This window comes from Adiantum capillus-veneris, chromosome 30 (assembly GCF_014529385.1).
Source record: "Adiantum capillus-veneris isolate H3 chromosome 30, ASM1452938v2, whole genome shotgun sequence".
In the NCBI taxonomy this organism is placed as follows: domain Eukaryota; kingdom Viridiplantae; phylum Streptophyta; class Polypodiopsida; order Polypodiales; family Pteridaceae; genus Adiantum; species Adiantum capillus-veneris.
In genome coordinates, this window is record NC_140960.1 from 30147614 (window position 1) to 30171317 (window position 23704).

Consider the following 23704-nt stretch of genomic DNA (forward strand, 5'->3'; position numbering starts at 1 on the left):
CCAATACCTCACTTTAAAAGGAGGGGATGTCACGTGCAAATCTAACCCTATGTGCATGTGGACAAGCTACTTCATGACTAGGGTTCAGTTCAGCTTAGAGAGAGTTCTGGCACTTTTGTGAGTCTGTTCGCAAGCCGTGTATGTCCAGACACTTAGAGTAGTTGCATTTCCTCTGGTTACACACAACATGATCATCAGATTACAGTCAATACCCATCAGGAGCATTTTACACTGCACAAAACCCATTTTCCCTATTTTAGCCATTTTTCACTTATTATTAATAAGTGACTTTGTTGGGAAATTGGGTAGGGAAATTCTGGTACGATAATATATAAGAAAAGCTAGCGCTAGCACTTTCTGGCAGAAGAGGCAGAAGAACCACACTTGCAGTGCACCTTCTTAGCAAGACCGACAGGACTCCATAGCGTTTTCAACCATCAAGACCAAGCTAGCGTTTTCTGCAGCAGATCAACATTGGCGTTTTGCAACAGAGTACCTAGCGTTTGCAGAACTCCCAGATCAGCCTGGCGTTTTTGCAGACAGCAGATCAAGCCTAGCGTTTTTACAACTTGCCGAGCATTCTAGCGTTTTGCAGTTTCTCGGCGACAGAACCATCATTAGCTGCAGCGTTTTCAGTTTTCAACATATAGACACCGCAGAGCAACCCTAAACCTCGCAGATCTCACCTTCCCGCAGTAGATCCTCGCCGCACGGTCAGATCAGCCACTGTTTGCAGATTCAGCCCGCTATTCACAGATTTCAGCATCTGCGTTTTCAGCGCATCGTCGTCGCATCATCATCATCGCCGTCGTCACCGACACAAAGTCAGAATTCAACAGATACAATTTGCAGATTTCAGCCCTTAGCATTTTTAGATTTTGGCCCGTCGCCGTCCTCATCGTCAGCAAGTCCATTGCATTGTAGAGATTTGTGCAATCAATAGCAGACCGCTCTTGCCATAGAGAGTGGCGCCTTCGGAGGAGGGTTTTACAACATTCTGGTGTTGTATTCTTCTCTCTCTATCTCTCAGTCTCAGCACCTTCATTCACAGTGTCTTCCACTTTGTTTGTGATCATTTGCACTCTCTCACTAAAGGAACGGAAGGCTCTCCCTTCCGTAAGTAAAAGGAACCCTTGAGCACAGATCGGAGCACTCATCTTGAGCAAAGTTCAACATTCACTTCCGCTGCACCTTACATAGACAGTACCTGGTCTAGCCGCCCAAATTTGGGGCCGGCTGCCCACTTTGTCCGGGTGCCCTCATATATTTCCATATATCATTTTCTTGATGGGTTGTGGGGGATTTTTCCAAGGCATTGCCCTACCCCCCCTTGGACACCTATTTATGAGGCCAGGGGGGTACCCACTTCCATCATTTGATCATTGTACGGGTCTTCTGCTCTGGTAGTCAATGGGGGGTTGATCCCCCCCTCTTCCCTACATCAGTGTTTTGGTGTTGTGTCTCTCTCTCTTGAATAACAAGTGTTGAGTTCAACTCTCGTCGGATAGATCTTTGAGGTCTCTTGGGATAGTTTCCTACGACGTTAAAATTCTTTTCTTCTTCTTCTTCTTCTTCTTCTTCTTCTTCTTTTCTCTCTCTCTCTCTCTCTCTCTCTCTCTCTCTCTCTCTCTCTCTCTCTCTCTCTCTCTCTCTCTCTCTCTCTCTCTCTCTCTCTCAAGTGTGGTAGATTGGTTATGCCATTTCCCTCTTGAATACCAGGTCTTGAGTTCAACTCCTCATCGGCTAGATCTTTAAGGTCTCTTGGGATGGTTTCCTACGACGTTAAAACTCTCTTCTTCTTCTTCTCTCTCTCACGCTTCAGCACACGTGCACTCTCACACTCCACAATCCAGATATGATCCATGTTGCCCTCGTAAAGGTTGAACTAGACAATGGCCTTGTTGATGTCATGTAGGAACAAAAGGAAGGATCGCCTAAGGAGACTTGCTGAGGTCATAGCCTGAGAGGAGAAAGGAGCATCATTTTCACAAAACATTGGGCAATCGAAGGGAATAAGAGCGAGGGGTGGCCAAAGCGCTGGCCTGTAGTGATCCAAAAAAAAATTGGCCAAATCAATCTTTTTTCATTGAAAACACGGCCTCCGCATAATTAAAAACATTGCCTTAGCCTTTGTTAAAAACATAACCTAAGTGTTTATTAATATGTTGCATAGAGAAAATATTGGCTGCCAAAGAAGATCTGACGTGAGGGGGGAAATCGCCAAGAGAGATGGCCTATGGTACCATGTCATAAATGAGAGAGAGAAAGAGAGAAAATGCTATAAAGGAGGGTATCGAACAACCCCCGTCATCATCATGACCTCAACAAAGTAGATACAGCGTATACTAGGTTAGGACTAGGCGGCAATGTCCAATAATTAAATAAACGGGAAGGCCTGTATAAGATATATATACCTAAATTACCTAAATGAATCTAAAATAAGCCCAAATTCACCTTTAAAGGAAAGTGCAAGGTATAGAATAGCCTCAGTGGGTGCAAGATCAAAACACAGGCAATCCGCAAGTGTTCGACCACGACCAGATGCAGCAAATGCACTGGGTGGCCAGCCTAGGAGACACTAGCTACACAAGCATGCCCTAAACCATAGTGAAGCAATAGTGGTGTATAGTGGTACCTAGCTCGTCTAACAATATCATGTCAAATGGAGGGTTTGCTATACATGATACTTGAGAGCTACTTTGTGGCCTCTCAATCCCTGTCCACCATTAGGCAGAGTCCAAGTGCCCAATCTACTAAAGCATGGTGGGGTGATTGAAATGTCAAAAGGCCGTCTCCATATGAAGGGCTCCAAAAAATGTGCATGTGTGCGCACAAGCACGCATGTGTCCACTTGACTCCCTATGCGCAGGGCTCCAATGCATGTGTGACTGGGTGCTTAACTCCTAGGGAAAATTAAGATAGGTATTGTTAAATGTTGTCAGCCTCCACCAAAGACCCATACTCATTTGCTCTGCTCTTGCCCACAATCTCAAAATCTCTTATTACACGTCTGCAGATAGCTCCATGAAGGATTTCCAAAAGCCCGTATAACCAGGTGGCTTTGGATTTTTGGGATCATTTCATACCCTTGTCTCCATTTCCTTCATATGAGTCCCCTCTGGTCCATTTGAATCTGAAAAATCAATCATCATATGTTTCCTTAAAATCCAAGGACCCCTATCATTGCTTTGTGGCCTCTCTCTATCAGAGATTGCATTTTTGCCTTCATGTTAGTGTGATAACTCTATGGACATACAAGCTCTGTTTTTAATGTTTCTGGCTGCATCCCATCTCCGACCCCTTTGATCATAGTATGGCTCTCTCCTTTTACATTGAAATCATTGTCGGCGTTCCTCCAATAATATACAGTACTACAAAAAAATAGAAGTGTGTAAACGTGGAAATCTACATTGGTAGGAATGCAAAGGCTTTGGTAGGTTTTCCTAGGCAAGGTATAAGATGAATCCAGGATAGCCTGGTCACCCACAAGAAAATATAACCATCAGCTCCATCATGCATAATATTGACTAAATAGCACGACATCCCACTAACATTGTCAATGCCCAATAGTGGGTGTAGAACTAGGTACTAGCAAATGCTCCCAACACAACACAGTGACACACACCACACTCACACACACATGAGCATACATTGACACAAAGTTCAACGTGCTGAGTTTTTGTCATGACTCTAGAGATCAAGGGCAGACTCAGTCGTACTGAAGCCTAGCACTAAAAAAAAGCATTAATAGCACAAAAATGAGGTAGTTGATAGGGCATACGCACCACAAAAGATAGAAAGAATTAGCACAAAATCAACTCGTCGTACCTCGTACAAAAACTTCACAGTGTGAAGTCTGCATGTCCGCTATACAACTAGAACATATACTTAAACTCATCAAGGTATATATGAATATCAGTTTTTCCTTGATTTCGGCACTTTTGTATATCTCTTTTAATGTTAAGGTTGTTTTACATGTCTGGTCCGATGATGCCACATACATCATGACACAAACAATATGTATCTTAACAAGTAAACATATGTCCGTACAAGTACATCTAGATTGGAAATAAAAGCTCCGGACCAAGCCTTGATGGTCATCAAAAATAAAGAAAATTCATGTGCATGCACGCACGCACTAGTCTGAGCTTGGGCAAACGTAGAATCAAGGAAGCTTCTTCTACCTGAGTAAAGTGTTATCTTGGAATGGCTTGAGAGAGCATTTTCAAGAAGGTAGACTGCAACGCATTAAAATTGGCCCTAACAAACATGGAAAACAGTAGCTCTTTGCTCAGAGAATGCAATCTACTGACCATGGATTTAGTTAAATGCATGAAATGAAAATCATAGAATATCTGTCCTCAAAGAGGAGATAATGCTTGTGCCTCATAATCACATGATAATAGGATCAAATACAAATATGCACTAAAAGAGAGTTTGCATGTAGGTTTCTTGTCCTTGAACACTTGAGTGATGGATCACTCAAGGAAGACCTGTGTTATTCTCAATGTGCATGGCCCTTGACCGCTCAAATAATTACTGACATGGAAACGGTGGTGTTGATTATCAAATGACATCATGGTATGCCGTACACTTAACCTAAGTACCTGCTCTTCATGGTCTCCGCTGCATGTTACTTAATTGCATATGTAAAACTCGAAGAGCAGCAGAAAACCCACCGGAAACGATGCCAAGCTGAGAGAAGAAGGCAAGCACAGGGCTCGAAAGGGACGGCAGTTTCAAGGACTGCAGTGTCGGCATCTCTCTCGCCTTCTACAGCTCAAACATGAGGTGAACACCTCATGTCACGGGACTGCAGCATTGAGTCCAAAGTCTGGCCATTCAACGTTTTGGGTTTAAACACCTGGTGGGAGGGTTGGAACTTGGGACTTGGGACTCGGGAGCGTCCGATGTGCTTCTATAAATTCATCTAATTCGGTTGGCAACCTAGTTCAAACCGAGTTTGCTTCGGGTTTACACTAAGTTCACACCACCAAAGTGCAGGATCGCAGGCGTACTTAATATAATGTTACATTTTCTTTGCATAACAAAACATGTGCACCAACCTAGAGGTAAGACATTCACTGTGTGGCGGAGAAGTCATGAGATCAAACCCCACCCAATCCATATTTTTCCTCCAAATGGTTGCACGTTCCACGATCAACAACGATGTGGGACTGTAGATCCCCTCCAAAAAAGGAGGTGTCAATTAGTGTCGAGTCTCCCCTCCCGCCGTCTAACATCACCCTTGGGCCCTAACCACTTCACCCATGCCCATTAATGATGTAAAATTTACTATATTTAGACATTTTTGAAAATTTACAACGTCATTTTGAAAATATAAGGCGCCAAAATTGGAGATAGTGAAAAATGGCCCTATAAAAGCGTCAATACATAGTCGGATTACCTGTACCATTAATAATTATTGGTCGGCAATAACTATATAGTGCACAGTCAGTCATAACCTAGTACGGGTACCTATTAATAGGACTCGCTACTTCCATTGTGGGCTCTCTGTCACTTGTGGGTCACTTGTAGGTCCATTTTAGTTGCTTGTACATTCAACGAGTTGTTGCTCCAGTATCAATTAAGCTTTGTTGTAATCCACCACTCGTTTCTCATTTAGTTGTACTTTTGGCTTTAACATTTGAATATATCAGTTTTAGTATCTGGTTGTCCAATATTTGACTCTATTCTTTCGGTTTAGCTATCTATCTCGTTTCCTTATATTCATTTGAAGTCTTCCAAAAAGATCAAGGAGCTAACTAAACAACTGAACAAACCACGTTCAGAGAAGAGGATGCGTTCATGGTTTGTGAGTGGATTCAAAAGTAAGAAATTCAAAGAACAAGAGATAGTAGCACCGACTAGGAAATTCATTGACTTGGTGCCATAATTTGAGTGACAGTGAATCATCGATTGAGAAGCCCAATTCCAATTCTAGTTTTCTGAAAGTGACTTAGAGGACCAATCAAAGAGTAAGAAGAAGGGGTCATGGACTAATCGAAGAGTAGGAAGAAGGGATCGTGGACCAAGAAGATAGAGGCAATGTTAAAGCGAATATCTAAAAATCAGACATGTAGTTGGAAAAATCGAGACCTTTGCGTACTAAGTGTAAATCGAAAGAGCACATGTCTTATAAGTGTTGCCAATGTACCTATTGTAAAGCATTTGGACATTTGTTGCAAAATCAAAATGCATTGTTTCAAAGAAGGCAAAGATGTGTCTTTGATAGCACTGACATACCTTGAACAGGCAAAGCAAGAGGGAATGTCAAAAAGTATGGATAATGGGGCTGATACTAGTAACATGTTCGGAAGAGGCAGATATCATAATTTCGTTGATAGAGGTTGGGGAAGAGCTAATTTTACAAGGCGTAATTTCGGTTGTTATACATGTGGAAAGTATGGACACTTTGCAACTCAAATGCCCAAATAATGTTAAAGCTGAAGTGCTTGAAGGTAAAATGGCAGACCTAGTTCCGGGGTGCGAGTGATCACCAGGAGTGTTGGGGTTGTCATTGAGGAGTGATGAGCCGGTCGACCAAACTAAGCAGACTGAAAAGGCTCATAGGTAGGAGAAACAAACAGCCGTTTGGAAGTCCAAAGGAAAGGCCAAGGAGGTGGATGAATGGCAAAAGAAGAGGATGTTGGCGGCCAAGATCACGGAGGATTTGGCAAAGAAGATGCCAAAGAAGCCTGAATGCTTTGAGGCCAGAGCCATCCAAATGCTTTCGCCCACAGGCTCCAAAAATTTTAGAGAAAGGACTCGCAGAGAAAGAATCTGGTAAGGTAGATGCTCAAAAAGAAAACAAAGGACCACCAAAGGGCCCAAAGGAGCATCTAGAGATGGATGTCTGGCAAGTCAAGGAAGGCTTGGCCTAGGCTGATAAATTGGATCTGGGGACAAAACATGTTCAAAAGCAACATTCCTCACAAAAGGATCCATCAGCTAGAAGATGCAGGAGACCAACAGAGGATGGCACTATAAGGATAGCTATCCAAAAGGGAGGTCATCAAGTTTAGATAGTAGCTCTAAGAATGAACTAGACCATATCTATGTCAAGGTCTGTGAAAGAATTTAGAGGCTTACTATTGAACTAGACGATATCAGAAGGACTTTGCTAGACGCTACGAGTTCTATTAAAAAACAAAAAAAGAAGGAATCACATATAATGGTCGAGGATCTATTTGAGATCAAATATGATGAAGTACGAGTTATCCAAATTGATTATAAGATTAGGAAACAGTGGGAGCCACTATCGGGGATAATATTGGATGGCGGTGCTGGTGTAAACATATTGGAGGAGCATGTAAGAGAGAGGTTGGGAATTCAAGCTATAAAACTAGCTTCTTTCAAAATTTGAATGGCAAATCAGCGGCAGATAGTCCAGGCTAGTGGTCTAGTTGAAAACCTTTAGAACAAGGTAGGCTTTGAAAAATTCAAAACCAATTTCTTACTATTAGATGTGCAAGGAGCATATAGTATGCTATCGGAAAGGCCATGGCTCAAAATTGCATGAGCTTGTAAGCCAAATGCTGATAATTCAAGGACCCAGCTAGGAATAGGTGGAATTCTAAGACGGTGTATGCCAATGCAAGGCAAATTGCAAGTCATAATTGAGGCTCAAAATACAAGCTTAGGAGGACATTTCTTCCACTGATACTACTTATAATAATTATGGTGGCAGAGCGTGATATCAGATGTTAAAGCTTTTTGCAAGACATGTGATATTTTGAAGGGAATGGGACTTTTTGTCCACTAATATTACTTATAAGAAGATTTTCCAAGCAAGGTTATGGGGGCAGAAGCTTGATATCATATGTTAGAGCTTTTTGTAAGACGTGCTATTTTCTAGAGAATGGGAAAACCCAATGCAACATACATGATACCTTTGACCACAATACACCATTAGTAATCTTCAAGAAATGGAGTCTAGATTTTATGGGGCCATTCAAATAGGTTACTACCAGAAAGAACAAGTATATATTCATGGATACATGTTATATGAGCAAATGGGTGGAAGCTAAAGCATTACCTAATAATACTGTCAAGTCCACAACACGGTTTTTATATGAACACATCATATGTTGATATGGTTGTTCGATTGAGATAGTTTCAGATCAGGGGACTCATTTCATCAATGACACTATTTAGATTCTAAGTGAAATCTTCTTGATCGAGCATCAAAAATCTACGACGTATTATCCTAAACGCAATGGATAGGTTGAGAGTAACATCAAAACTATCAAGACCATTTTGACTTGAATAGTTCAAAACAAGCCTCATACTTGGGATGACAAGCTTCAAACAACACTCTGCGCATACAAAACATCTCAAAGATTATAGCTGGTATGACACTAATCATAATGGTGTATGAAACTGAAGCAGTAGTACCTATGGAATTTGCGGTCCTTGATCTCATAATGTCTATAGAACATGATATGGATTACAACTCAACATTGAAGAACAAATTGGATGAGCTACTAAATTTGGATGAGATTAGACATAGAGCAATGTTAGAGCAAGAAGAAATACAACAATGAAGGAAAATTTGATGCATGATGGCAAACTAAAGGTAAGGTGATTCAAAAAAGGTGACTTGGTATTTCTATATGAGTCCAAATTAGGCTCGAAGAAACTCAATTTGAAGATAGCACGTAGGACCATATGAGGAGGACTATGAAGATAGCATGTAGGACCATAAGAGGAGGACTATGTTTTCTCTAATGGCACAATTATATCGAAGGACTTTGTCTGGACTGATGCTACTCGGGGTCTATAATGGGCAAAGATTAAGTTATATTTTTCTAGACTAGCAGAACCTCTAGCATTGGATAAGTAAGACAAAAGGAAGCATCTGAATCTCAAGATTCTCCACTTGATCTATTCTTTATTAGTGGAATTTCATAGGAATGATCACTCAATGAAGAAGCCAAATTAGTCAATTGATCAAGTATATGAATGAGTCATTACAACTCTACTCTCACTCGAGGCTTCTAAGATTCCTCAAAAGAATTGTCCAACAAAGCCAACTTTAAACCGCAATTCAAAGACATCGTTGCAGTTCTCTTTGAAGCACATATCAAAGCCAACCATTTGGATGTCTTTCATAAGTTGGCTTGGGCAAGGTTGACAAAAGGAGCCAAAACTTTGTATGACCACGACACCAAGAGCTAAAATACTCTTAAACCCTATGAAGTTGAGATGCTAGCAAAGCATAGAGAGCAATTGAAGCAGGAAGTCATATATAGAATTATGTAGAAGGAGAACACTGCTTCCAACGCTCCATGTCATGTCCAACCAGGAGTTCTTCATATATCACCATAGATGGTTCAAAAGGCCACTTTGAAGAAGGCTCCAAACAAACAAAATCGCAAATGCTAACATCAAACCGAGATTTGGAAATTTGGTACATGCCAAAACTCAAAGAAAGGGGAGGAGGATGTAGATAGTGGGAATTAGTGCTATAGAAGCATCAATAGTCAGATTACCAATACCAGTAGTAATAATCGGGTTGTAACCGTACAGTGAACAATCGATCAGAACCCAATATGTGTACCTATAAATATGGCCTGCTCCTTTCATTTTGGGTTCTGTTTCACTTGTAGGTCATTTGTATGCCCCTTTGTAGTTGCTTGTATATTCATTGAGTTGTTGCTCTAGTGTCAATTAAGCTCTACTGTAATCCCACACTCACTGTTCATTTAGTTTTACTTCTAGCTTTAACATCTGAATATATGAGTTCCAGTATGTGGCTGTCCAATTTTTGACTCTATTGTTTCAATTCAGCTCTCTATTTGGTTTCCTTATGTTCATTTGAAGTCTGATTATATTTGTTATGTTTGATCAATCTAACATTTAACTCTAAAGTCTAACTTGGAATAGCTTTCAAGTGGCTTGCTCATACTAAAAATCTATGGCCCTAATCTTACCGTCCATCCCCAAAATCACGCCTACCCTTGATCCCCTTGCACCATGCATGTGAAATTCGCACATGCATGCGAGATGCAAAAAATTGTAGAATTTTGTTTCCAATATTCCTCTCTTGGAATTTTTTTGAAAAAAGATCTCTGCAAAAAATTACCAGAATAGGCACTAAAACGTGGTGCTCCTGTAGACTAAGGGGTTGAAGCCATCCATAGCTTCACAACCCACATCATGGAGCTTCTCTCTCAATTGATCCTCACAACCCCATTTCTCGCATTCCTAAAGTTGAGCTTCCGCAAGCTCTCCACACCCAAGCTGGAAACCTTTGCTTCTTCTGATATCACTTGAAGGTTACTGTATGCGTATGCGCGCGCACGCACACACACACACACACACACACACAGGGGGAGAGAGGGAGAGAGAGAGAGAGAGAGAGAGAGAGAGAGAGAGAGAGAGAGAGAGAGAGAGAGAGAGAGAGAGAGAGAGAGAGAGAGAGAGAGAGAGAAGAGGGCACATAGGTTGTGGGCAAAGCTTCACTGCTCCATCAAATATTGTTGTAGTAGTTTATTCATGTATTATGTAATGAGAATAAGTGAGTTAATAAAATTTAGCGGGCATCTAGACGTGACTGGTTGGGCATAGTGGCCTTTTAACCTCAACATCTCAGATTTAAGGTTAAGGTCTTATTGATGAACTATCACACGCTTCTTGTGTACGTGTGAGTAACATTTGAGTACGCATTAATTAAGCTAAAAACTACACTCATGGGTAGTTCCATTTTGGTTTATTTGGATTTCACTTAATACCACACACGTTCACATCAAGCAAATAGTTCACCTCGAACTTACCTTAAGACCTTCAGTTTTATTTAGCTCCAAACATCCACTTGTAATTTAATTTGGCATTGGATAGTGACCATGTGATCTTGCCTCACACCTACCTGGGACTAGTCTTCCCATCTGACAATTCCTTCTCCTACAGGAGGGAGAGATATTTTTTATTTTGTTGATTTGCAAATCTATTGTTTGTAGTAGTGAGGTAGTAAAGAGAGGGTGTGTATAAATTTTTGCACATGTAACCTGTCATATTCTTTGATGCCTTATGGATATCCATGCCGATTGTGGGCATGAGAGTCTCGAGAGTGAGATGCAAGATGCGATGCTCTCTTGCGATAATTCCTACTGATTTTGCTTATTTGTGGTTGTGAAGGCATTTTCCATTGACTTTGGATTTTGTTCATGGTCTCTTTATGCAAGATTATAGCAATTTGATGTTATGGTCATTTATGCTGGTTTATGGCATGTTTATGATGATTTTGGTGTGTTTATGCCTCGGACATGAGATGATTCTTTTTGTTTTGTGTTAGCATGTGGCAATTTGATTCTCTCTTGGTTATCCGATGCGAAATGTGATGATCTCTTAAGGATATTCCTAATGATTTTGCTTATTTGTAGTTGTGAAGGTAGTTGTCATTGACTCGCTTTTGTTCATGCTCTCTTTCTGCAAGATTATAGCAATTTTATGCTATGGTCATTGATGCCGATTTATGACATGTTTATGATGATTGTGATCTCTTTATGCCTTGCACATGAGATGATTCTCCTTTTGTTTTGGGTGCCAATTTATTCCAATTTGTCTGAGCATATGGCGATCTGATGCTCTTTTGGTTATCAATGGCAAGCCTCCCGATTTATGAAAATTAATGAGATACTCTGAGCATTGATTGCAAATAATGTTATTTGTGATCTATTGATGGAGATATATGTTATGCACATGATTATGCTTTGAGGATTGGCCACTAGATGTAAGTTTGTTGGTGCTCTTGGTGATTGGAGTATTGATGTGAATGCAAGTGAGATTTTGATAGAATTTACCACCAATTTAGGTTAATTTTTATTATTATCTTGTGATAGTTGTATGCTATAGTATTTTACCAACTTTGTGGCAAATTTCATGCACCTTTTGCAATATTTGACACTCTTAGTTATTGATGCCTCTCTGTGTGTGAGCGAGGAAGAATTTTTTTGAGGTGGGAGATTGACAACTTTTGAGTTGCTTGCTTGATTTGGGGCTTGTTTATGCACATATTTGCTACTACCATTAGATTTTGAGGTATCTTTCATGTTTTATGGACAAAGTTTGGGGATATTGCAAAGTATCCTTCTATGGTGCCAATTTTGGCAACTATGGCAATAGTCTTGAGTCTTGAGTGTGCATAATTTTTTATGACAATTGTGGTGGGGTTTTGAAGGCTAGGTTACCCAATGTGATCAATATCACCACTTTGTTTTTGTATGTTAGCAAGCGTTCCACTTTTTTTTAACCTTGAAGTTGTCAAAAAATGCATTGTAGTTCATATTGAGTCAAGGTACTAATTGTGGAGGACCCAAGCCGCTGATTATTGAGGATGCTTGCAATTGAAGATGCTATAGAGTACACATGGAAGTTGGGCCAACTTTGATAGCAAGTTGTGTGTGCACATTTTTTCATGCAAGCTTGTTGGAAGAGCTTCTAATTTTGTAGCGTGTGTTGAAAAGGCTATGCTTAGATGTATCATTGAGAAAACCATCGTGTCTTTATGGACAAAGTTGTGCTGCACTTATGAGAAGGAAATTGCTGCAAATAAAGTCTATCTCGGGAAAAAACTCTTCATATTGAGGATGAAAGAAAACATGTATATTGCTTCTCATTTGAATGAGTTTAAGGTTGTTTTTAGCCAGTAACAAACTCAAAAATTTAACTTGGGTAAGGTAGTCAAAGCCATATGTCTTTTATGCTCATTGTCTTTTTCATGGGATACATATGTAAATTTTTGGCTACTAGTTCCCTAAAGTTTGACAATGTAGTGGACAACTTGCTTTCTACGGAGATAAGATGGAAGTGGGTGGATCAAATAATGCAAAGTGACATCCCCAGTGTTGATAGAGGACGAAACTAGTTTAGAGGAAAGTCCCATGAACACTACAAATCTCATGGACAAGTCTCAAGATAAGAAGGATCTTGAATGCTATCAGTATGGCAAGAAGGGTCATATCAAGAAAAATTTCCTTAAGTGGAAAGATGAGAAGAACAAGGAAAAGTATGAGGATGGATCTTGAATGCTATCAGTATGGCAAGAAGGGTCATATCAAGAAAAATTTCCTTAAGTGGAAAGATGAGAAGAACAAGGAAAAGTATGAGGATGACAAGAAAGAGAACAAGATCAAAGCAAAGATAGAGGAGATTTATGTTGTCAGTAGTGATGGCGATGACATCCTATTTGCTTCGTCTTTACTTGCATGTTATTTGACGAGAAACATTTAGCCAAGATTGGATCTTGGATTTTGGTGTATCCTTTCATGTTGCTCCTCATAGAGAGTAGTTTTCTACCTATAATGTCAGAAGTGGAAATGTACATTTGGGCAATAACTTTTCATATGATATTGCTAGTAAGGGTGACATATATTTGAAGCTTGCTAATGGTTCTCCATTTGTGCTCAAGAATGTGAGAAACGTGCCTACTACCACTAAGAGCTCGATTTTTGTTGGGAAGCTAGATGATTGTGGCTATCCTACATGATTTGGCAATGGCACTTGGAAGATTCAAAAGGGATCTTTGGTCTTGGATAAAGGAGACTCATGTGGTATGCTTCAACATTTACAAGTATTTACATAGATCGTGGTCTATTATCATCAAAAGCTTTCATGTGGGAATTCGTGGAGGAGAAGATGATCAGCAGAGTAATGGCATGGGCACAAGGGCCTGTGGGTGAAAGGAGGCCAAAGTGACCATCACCAAATCACCCGTAGACGAGCTTGGTGGATTCACTCTACCACAAGGGGTATTTTTTGTTTCTTGAGTGACCCCCATCAACCTCTGTGTCGAGTGTTGTAAAGCTTGCTTCTTTCCCCTGTGCTAGTGTCGTAGCTCGCTATAGCTGAGAGTTGTTGCTTTTGCACTAAGGTGCCCCAAAGATTGGGCACACCAAATTTTTAAAGTGCAAGGGCACGTGCACACCCATTGAGCAATGGGCTTGGGGGAAAAAGCTCCTTCAACGAGAAGGTATCGATATCACAATTGTACTTAAGTACAACCTTTGTGATTTTTGAAAACTCTTTGGCAGGGCTTGAGAATCCCAACAAGTTACTCTTTCAAAATTAAAGCATAATTCAAGATTCCTAATCATCTTTGCTCAATTGATGTTGTCATGTAGAGCACCCAAAACTTCTACTCCTTATTCATCAAGGAACAAAAATTAACGGCTTTCAAACATTGTACTTAAAATAAGAAGCAAATTTGGCAAGTTTTTTCTTCTTGTTAGACTGTGAGTTTCAACAGTTCAAATCAACATTGACACTTTATTTGGGTTTAAAACTTCAATATTGCACGACTAGTCAATTTCTTTTGTGGCTGCGTATCAATAGTTACTCTTTGATTTTGCGAGACATTTTTTGCAACAAGGTACTTATCTTTTCTTGCTAGTATAGCACAATATGCCATGGATTTAGATGTGACATGTAGCATACTTTTATTTTTGTGAACCCTACCCCAGCTTTGCCTGCTCTGCAACCTCACGGTTGGCCACTCTCATAGAGGGTGCTCCTGCAACAATGAGGCCGGATGATAGCATGGAATTGCTTGACATCCAAGAGTTTAGAGCACTACAAACACGTATGATTTTTTGAGTCCAATTTTGCACAGTTGAACGTGAATGTCACTAAGATTTCTGATATGCTTGTGCACTTCATGCAACAGTTGGCCAAGGGCCAAATTAATGATCATACTAGGGTTTTTGCAACTTCCATGGCTAGCGGGAGCACCCCTAGTCTATAGGAGTAAGGCTCCAATCTGGAGACCTTCTCTTTCAAAAAGAGGTGGATGTCTTGTAAAGAATACCAATCCATCGCTTTTTTGAAGAGAGAAAAAGGAGTACAACAAAGATAGTGTGAATATATTCATGAGTAAATGGGATGGTATTCACGATCTTAGACGCACTCAGATGCAATCAAGTCACAACAAACAAGTCTAGCACTAGAAGGTAAGGTCTATAAATGGTGGATGTTCTCAAGGAGAAGGGCATCATACCACAAACTTGGGCAACCTTCGAGGATGTGTTCAGAAAGGAGTATCTGTCCACAAATGAAGCAGACCAAAATGGGCAAATGATGTATGCATCAACATAAGAATATATTTCGCACTATCATGATGTGATTCTCGAGATAGATGGTCTAGATCACTTTTAGTAAGTGAATAAGTTCATCCGTGGGTTAACACAAGAGCTTAAGAAGCACGTTAAAACCCAAGACCCCAAGACACTTGAGAAAGCCATAATGCAGGCATATATACATAATGATCTTGATAAAAAGAATTGCATAACACTCATGTGTGTGACATTGCACATGCAAATGCACGAACACCTCATGGACATAATAAGAGAAAATTTATAGTAGCTACATCTGATGCATCCAAGAAGCCCAAGGGGCCTAGGGGCCATGTTTCTAGTGAAGAGTTTGAGAAAGCAAAGAAGGAAAAGCTATGTTTTAACTATCTAGGGAGTGGACATGGCAAAAAGGATTGTCCCAAGAGAAAATTTGATGACCATGGTATAGAGAAAGTAGTGCACATGGTGCAATTTCTCCGTTTGGAGTCCTCCTCTCACTTTTCCAATGTGGAAGTAACACACACTGATGCGTTGCATGACTGCTGTATTACGGCCTCGATGTGGTAGTCGACCTTTGGTCCACACAAGCTAGTGTGCATGCATGGGTTTATCCAAGGTTACAAGATGAGAATCTTGGTAGATGATGGTGCTTCGCACAATTTTATTAACTATAAGTCAGTGAAATGACTCAATTTTCCCGAGACTCCTTGCTCCCACCACTACAAGGTAGCGAACATTAACAACCATGATTCCGAGGTGTGGGATACACAATTAAAGGATATATCACTAGAGATTCAAGGGTATCATACGTCCTTGAATTTCCAAGTCATGAATATGGATTGGGTAGATGTGGTACTTAGTCGAGAGTGGTTATATGGGTGAGGTTCATCATTAAAGCATAGCTATGAGCATAATACTTTGATGTTCAAATTTACAAATGGCATGCACATGCTACTATTGGGGGAGAACGATATTCCTTCCTTGCCACTTATTTGTACAACCAAAAATCTCTCTTCTCAAGATGAAATATAAGAACTCTTTCTATGTTGCTCGTTGTGCCATTTTTTTGTCAAACGTTGATAATGCTTTAAATGACAACGCCACCTTGTTCTCTCTCTTCGCTTCCATCTATGGCTACTTCTCTTCACCAGAACAAGGAAATGTTGCTAGTAACTTAAAATAATTATTCATGGAATTCAAGGATGTGTTTCTAGATGATTTTCCACCAAAGTTATCATCAACACGTGTTGTGCAATACGGCATAGACATGGTTGCAAACAGTAAGCCCATGAGTAAACCACTCTACAGAATGAGTCATTTTTAAGGCTATTGAGGTGGAATATAAACTTGTTGGCTACCTCCGTAGAGGGTTCATTCAACCCAATACTTCACCATGGGCCTCTCCCATATGGTTGGTGAAGAAAAAAGATGGTAGTATATGCATGTGAGTAGATTGATATGGCTTGGACATGGTTACTGTTAAGAACAAGTATCTGTTGCCTAAAGTGTATGAGTTATTTGATAATCTCAACCATGCTTGTATCTTTACAAAGATATATTTACGGTCATAGTATCACCAACTATGCATTAGGCTTACTGATATACCCAAAACTAATTTCCGAACAAGGGTTGGACACTATGAGTTTTTGGTGATTCCCTTTCGGTGGACCAATGTTCCAGCTACTTTCATGATGCTTATGGGCAGTGTCTTGAAACCATATTTGGACAAGTTTGTCATCATTTTTCTTGATGACATTCTAGTGTATATTGCCTCTGAGGAAGAGCACTTACAACATATGCTGTATGTTTTTTAATTGCTATGGTAAAACAAGTTATATGCCAATAATATAAGTGTGATTTTCTCAAGGAGGAAATTCACTATTTGAGACATGTAATTTCTACCATCAAACACCATATCGATAAATCCAAGTGGATGCCATTAGGAGATGGCCTTCTCCCAAAAATCTAGAAGACCTTTAAATTTTCTTGGGATTTGCAAGTTTTTACCGGCTATTCATTAAAAACTATGCTCATAATGATGTTTTGATGACTGACCAACTAAAAGCCAAGGGGAAGACCTTTCAATGGGGAGAAGCTCAATAGCAAAACAATTATGCTCTTAAAATCGCATTAGCTACAACTCCTATTTTAGCTATTGTGGATCCTATGAAACCATTTTTGTTAGAAATGAATGCTAGTAATCGTGCTATTGGAGTGGTCCTTCTACAGGTGAGAAGGCCAATTGCATTTGAAAGAAAGAAACATGATTGTACACAACATAATTATTATGCTTACAAAAGAAAACGTGGTAACATTATTTATATGGGGTGCAACTTGAGATTGTGTTTGACCAAGAAATTATTAAATGGTTTACACAACAAACACATATGAAGGGTCAAAAGGTCAGGTGGGTTGAGATTCTTCAAGAGTATCATGCAAAGCTCTAAAGGACAATACAAATGTTGTAGATGATGCTCTTAGCCATATGCTTAAAATCCACCCTCTTCTTTTACAAAGCTTCAAAGTGAGTTTTTGGAATCTTTAAAGGGCAAAAGTGAGCATGATGAAACATACTCGAAGTGTGGAGCCATGTGCAAATGAGGGATCCTTCTCATTCTGATGCTTGCAGTGTGTCTTTTTCCTCCACACCTAGCTATCCTCATTCGAGTGATGATTTGCAAAGATATAATATTTTTTCCATAGATGATGGGTACCTACTCCATAAGAGGAGAGTTTGTGTACCGACGGATGCATACATTTGGTGCTAAATTCTTTATGAATGTCATGATAGTCCCAATGTAGGGCACCAAAGCATAAAGAAAACTTATGCACTCGTGCGACAAAAAATTTACTAGCCTACGTTTATATGGGTATGTTCAAGACTTTGTCTTGCATTGCTAAAAATTTCAAATTAATAAAGCAAAGGGCCTGAAAGCAAGAAGTCTCTTGCATCCATCAGAGATTCCCGATGGTAAATGGGAGAGTATCTCTATGGATTTTATTGTGGGTTTACCATACACTATACAAGGTCATGACTCAGTATGGGTGGTAGTAAGTTGGTCGACTAAACATTGCAAATTTATTGCAACCAAGTCCACAATTAGAACTCTAGAATTAGCGAAGTTATTTCCCTCTTTAGGAGGTTTTTTCCCCCGAGCATTGTGTATACGCCCATCACTCTAGGGCCATCTATCTTTCCATTGCACACTAAGTAATACACTCTCTATTGTGTGCCTTGAGCTTCCTTCGTCTTCTCCAAGCTGTGTGCGTTTCTCTACAACCCTAATTCCAACAATTGGTATCAGAGGAGGTTGCATCCTCCCGAGCTTAGTCGCCAGCTGCTCCAGTACACGCCTGCTCACTTTCTCCGATTTTAGTGAGCTTTGGTGAGCGTTCGTAGGTCGACAAATATTTTGGGAGAGCTCATAGACCTCGGTCTGCTCAGATTTTTGATTTGGGCTCATTTCGGCCTCCGTTCCCACTCCAGGCAGTACTGCACCGGCTATTTCGTCATTTTGTGCAAGTTTCTGTAAGTGTCGTTTTCTGCATAACAGTTGCCTTATAGTCTTCTATGGTTTGTGCTATATAGCACGTGTTGTTCCCGCTCCATTTCTCCTATTTTCGGGCAGTTTTCACATCAGGTGCAACATTTACTATGGCTGACAACAACAACACAGATGTGTTCAAGATATTTGCTGTTGAGGACAGGTTGGATGGGGACAACTACCCTATGTGGGCTTATATGATGCAACATGTTCTTGTGTCAAAGGGCATCTGTAACATTGTGCAGGGCATTAATGTACGTCCTGGTTCTGAGGATGTAGGCGATCTTGAGGATGTTGCAGGTCTTGCTGCAAGGATTGCTGCTGTTAGAGTTGTTTTGCCTACGGCAGAACAAGCTCGTTGGGATGCAAAGGATACGCAGGCTCATGCATTGATTGCGTTGTCTATGAAGCGCACCATTGTTCCTCACATTCGTTCTGCAAAATCTGCAAAACAGGCTTGGGATATTCTAGCAGGTCTTTATGCAAGCCGCAATGAGGCTAAAATTGCTTTACTGCGTAAAGAGTTGGAGTCAAAGATTATGCATGAGGAAGATGATATGGGCACTTTCCTTGCTAGTGTCAAGGATATCAATGAGCAACTCATTTCTGCAGGTGAAGTCATTTCAGACAGCTCCCTTGTGCAGACTATTCTTGATGCCTTACCAGATTCTTACCAGACTTTTGCTAGTACTTGGAGACTTATGACCCAAGGAAATCCGGAACTTGTCAAGTTTGATGCATTGTGCACATTGTTGTTGCAAGAGTCACTTTCCAGAAAAAACAGGACTAGACAGCGTGCAGTTGAATAGGCTTTTATTGCTTCTCAAAGAAAGGGTGGTAACAGGAATGTAGCCACTTCTTATGGTTTTGCTGCGAGTGGCAAAACTTCTGTTCCTAATGCTTTTGTTGGCAACACTTCGTCTGGCAATTCTGGTGATAAGGGCAAAAAGAAGATGCGTTGCCATTATTGTAAAGCTAATGATCACTTGATCAAGTTGTGTCCTAAATTTAAGGCCAAAGAGGCTAAGAAGAAAGAGGGTGGTTCCACTGCAAATGCTGGTTCCACTACAAATGCAGCCATTGTTGAGTCTTCTGTGAAAGGAGACTGTAATGCTGATGTTGATGCAGAATGGGCCTTTAGCGCAGAGTGCACTTACAATCCTGTTGTGCATGATGCATGCTTGTCAGTTGCTGCAGATTCACATGTGTGGTATTTCGACGGTGGTGCTACAAAGCACATTACCTCACATCGTGAATTGTTTACCTCTCTTGAGTCTGTCCCTTATGGGAATTCAGTCACTTGTGCCAACAATGCCTCTTATCCAGTTCAGGGAGTTGGAAAGATTGTGCTTATTACTGCTAATGGCAGTTCTTTCACACTTGTTGATGCACTTTATGTACTTGGGATCAAGAAGAATCTCTTGTTTGTATCCGCACTTGCTAGACTTGGACTTGTAGTCAAATTTGTGGATGACAGATGTACAGTTCATGATCTCAGTTTTGCTGATGAAATTGTTGCATTTGGCCTTTTGTGTTGTGCGTTGTATAAGCTCACTTTGTATGACAAGTGTGGACAAAATTTTCCAAATGCTGTTGCAAATTCAAGGGCTATTTCAGATGCAAAACTTTGGCATGCACGTTTTGGTCATCTGAATTTTTCCAGTTTGCAGAAATCTCATATGGTTGCTTCTTTGCCGCCTCTTGAAGCACGTGTCAAACATATTTGCGAAGGCTGTATTTTGGGTAAGATGCAGCGTTCTAAGTTTCCAAAGGATGGTTCAGTTCAGGCCACATGCAGATTACAAGCTTGTGCTTAGTGATGTTTGTGGGCCCATGCAAACTCCGTCCTTGGGCAATTACCTGTACTTCGTGACTTTCATTGATGATTACTCCAGGCATGCATGGGTATTTCGGCTTAAAGCGAAGTCCGAAGTTTTTATGTGCTTCAAACAATTTCTGGCTATGGCTGAAAATGTCTCGAAATGTACTATGGACACCCTTCGTTCCGATCGAGGGGGGGAGTATATGTCTCATGAATTTAATGCATTTCTGGCTAGTCGTGGGATAAAACACCAATGTACAGTGCTTTATACACCTCAGCAAAATGGTGTTGCTGAGAGGAAAAATAGGTCACTGACGAAAATGGCACGATGTATGGTCAAAAGTCAAGCTTTGCCGCATTCTTTTTGGCTTGAGGCCATCATGTGTGCCACTTATGTACTTAACGTGTGTCCTAAAAAAGCTTTGTAGTCTATTACTCCATATGAAGCATGGAATGATAGAAAGCCTTCTATTAAGCACATGCGTGTTTTTGGCTGTTTGGCATATTCTTTGGTGCCACAAGTGCAGCGCAGAAAATTGGATGATAAGGCTGTCAAATGTATTTTTGTTGGTTATAGTGCTGAAAGCAAAGGTTACAGGTTGTATCATCCGCAAACAAAACGTATTCTGGTTTCATGGGATGTAGTGTTTGTGGAAGATTCTGTTTAGCCCTTGCTGTCATGTACTAGAGACAATAATGTAAGGTCACAGGACATTTATGACACTTTGTTGCCTCTTTTCAGTGGTGGAAATACGAATGTAAGTTCCAATGAGGCAAATGTACAACCTATGGGGGTTTCTGAAAATGTTACAGATTAGCCTATTACTGATGCAGATGTACATGATGTACTTGATGAGGAAACGGCTGAAAATGAGCAAGCTAGAGGTATGCCAAAATGGCTAGTGCACACTTTGCGTGACAGTAAATTGGATGCACCTTTGTCTAGTCGTACTCGTTCAGGATCTCTCCATGCATCTTATGCATTAGATTGTTATGCTTTGGCTGTGTCTAGCTTACATGATGTTGAGGAGCCTCTCTCTTTTGATGAAGCACATAATTCAAAAAATTGGATGCCTGCCATGCAATCAGAATATGATGCACTTATAGAAAATGACACATGGACTTTATGTGATTTGCCTCCTGGCAAAAAGGCCATTGGTACAAAGTGGGTTTACAAGTTGAAATGCAAGTCGGATGGTGAGATTGATCGCCATAAGGCTCGACTTGTTGCAAAGGGTTATCCACAGCAAAAGGGCATTGATTATGAAGAGACTTTTGGTCCCACTTGTCGTATGACTACTATGTGCATTGGCAGCTCATTTTGGTTGGGATGTACATCAATTAGACATTGTCACTACTTTCTTGAATGGTGACATATTTGAGGAAGTTTATGTAACGCAGCCTCGCGGATTTGTCATAAAGGACAAGAGGACAAAGTGTGCAGATGTAAGAAGGCTTTGTATGGGTTGAAGCAATCTCCTCGTGCTTGGTATGAGAAAGCTGACACTCATTTGGTTAAACGAGGATTTCGTAACAGTCCAACAGAAAGCACATTGTATGTAAAGCGTGAGGGTGATGTACTTCTCATTGTGGTTCTTTATGTTGATGATTTGCTGATCACTGGACCAAATGAGAGACATATTGCTGAATTTAAGGCTGATTTGAATGCTACTTTCAAGATGAAAGGTTTTGGGATGTTGCATCATTACTTGGGTATACAGTTTAAGTAGTGTGATGGTGGTATTGCCTTGTGTCAGAAAAGTTACATAGAGACATTGCTATGTAAGTTTGGACTTGAGGATTGCAAACCTATTGCCACTCCCATGGAAACAGGTTTGAAGTTGAGTCTACATGATGCTGGCGATCCTACTGATGTCACTCTTTACCAAACTGTTGTTGGCTGCCTCATTTATGTATGCAACACGAGGCCGGATATTCAATTTGCAGTCTCACAGGTCATCAGATTTATGCATAGCCCAGGGTCTAAGCATTGGCAGGCTGTCAAGAGGATTTTCCGCTACCTTAGTGGCACTTTACATCTTGGCTTGTTTTATCCCAAGGGGGGATCATTGCCGCCAGACTTACATGCTTTTTCGGACTCAGTGGGCTAGTTGTTTTGACACGCGAGTGTCCACAAGTGGTTTTTGTTTCATGCTTGGCAGTTCATGTATATCATGGTTGAGCAAGAAGCAACCTACTGTGGCCACTTCGAGTTCTGAGGCTGAGTACAAGGCAGTCTTCACAGCTACGGTTGTGAGTGTGTATGGCTCAGACGCCTTATGGCTGATTTGGGTGTTGGACAGGACACTGCCAACACTATCTACATTGACAGTCAGAGCGCATTGGCAATTGCGAGGAACCCAGTTTTTCATGCTCGCACAAAGCACATTGAGGTGCATTACCATTATGTCAGGGAGAGGCTCTCAGCAGGAGACATCAGCTTGGCTTATGTGCCAACACAGGACAACCTTGCAGATCTTTTCACAAAGGCATTGTCTTGTGAGAAGCTTGAAGCTTTCCGCAAAGCTTTGGGCTTACTCCCCTTTGTGGATTGATCACGTCCTCAGGGCATGGCACTTCCCTTTACTCATGTGCCAGCTCTCGTTCACCGCATCACTTTATGGGGGATTTGTTACCACATACATGTGGTAGTGATGTGTGTGAACACACTAGGACCGCTGGGCCATTTTTTCCCTCTTTAGTAGGTTTTTTCCCCTGAGCATTGTATATACGCCCATCACTCTAGGGCCATCTATCTTTCCATTGCACACCAAGTAATACACTCTCTATTGTGTGCCTTGAGCTTCCTTCGTCTTCTCCAAGTTGTGTGTGTTTCTCTGCAACCCTAATTCCAACAATATTGTGAATGATCATGATCCCAAGTTGAAAAGTCATTTTTGGAGGGCTATGTTTAAACAATTGGGTATACAACTCAACATCAGTATTGCACATCATCCAGAAATGGATGGTCAAACTAAATGTATTAGTCAAGTGCTAGAGGATATGCTAAGAGCATACGTTAGCAAAAATCAATTTGATTAGAAAGATTAACTCTCTATTCTAGAGATTGCTTACAATAGTGTCAAGCATGTGATGATTGGTTTTAGTCCCTTCATGCTTATGTATGGTTTTCAACCTAGATCACCAGCTACGGTGGGTTTGACAATTGAGAAACTTTAACAAGTCAAGAATTTTCTCCAAGACCACATGGATATGTTGAAATTGGCTCGTCAAAATGTTTGACAAGCACAAGATAGATACAAAAG

The 23704-nt window shown here is 40.6% G+C and overlaps 1 protein-coding gene across 4 annotated transcripts in view; it reads right to left on the minus strand.

The window, feature by feature from the left end:
* LOC147417735 (DNA repair protein RAD51 homolog 4-like) overlaps positions 1–4902 on the minus strand; it is a 68982-nt gene extending 64080 nt beyond the window's left edge. For 2 of the 4 annotated variants that reach the window (XM_086506574.1, XM_086506576.1), the window contains exon 1: positions 4680–4902. In XM_086506574.1, coding sequence (XP_086362700.1) covers positions 4680–4761 — 82 coding nt within the window. In that variant the 5' untranslated portion in view covers positions 4762–4902. The remainder of the gene's footprint in view (positions 1–4679) is intronic. The other 2 variants (XM_086506573.1, XM_086506575.1) reach the window with 2 other exon arrangements.
* Positions 4903–23704: the final 18802 nt, after the last annotated feature.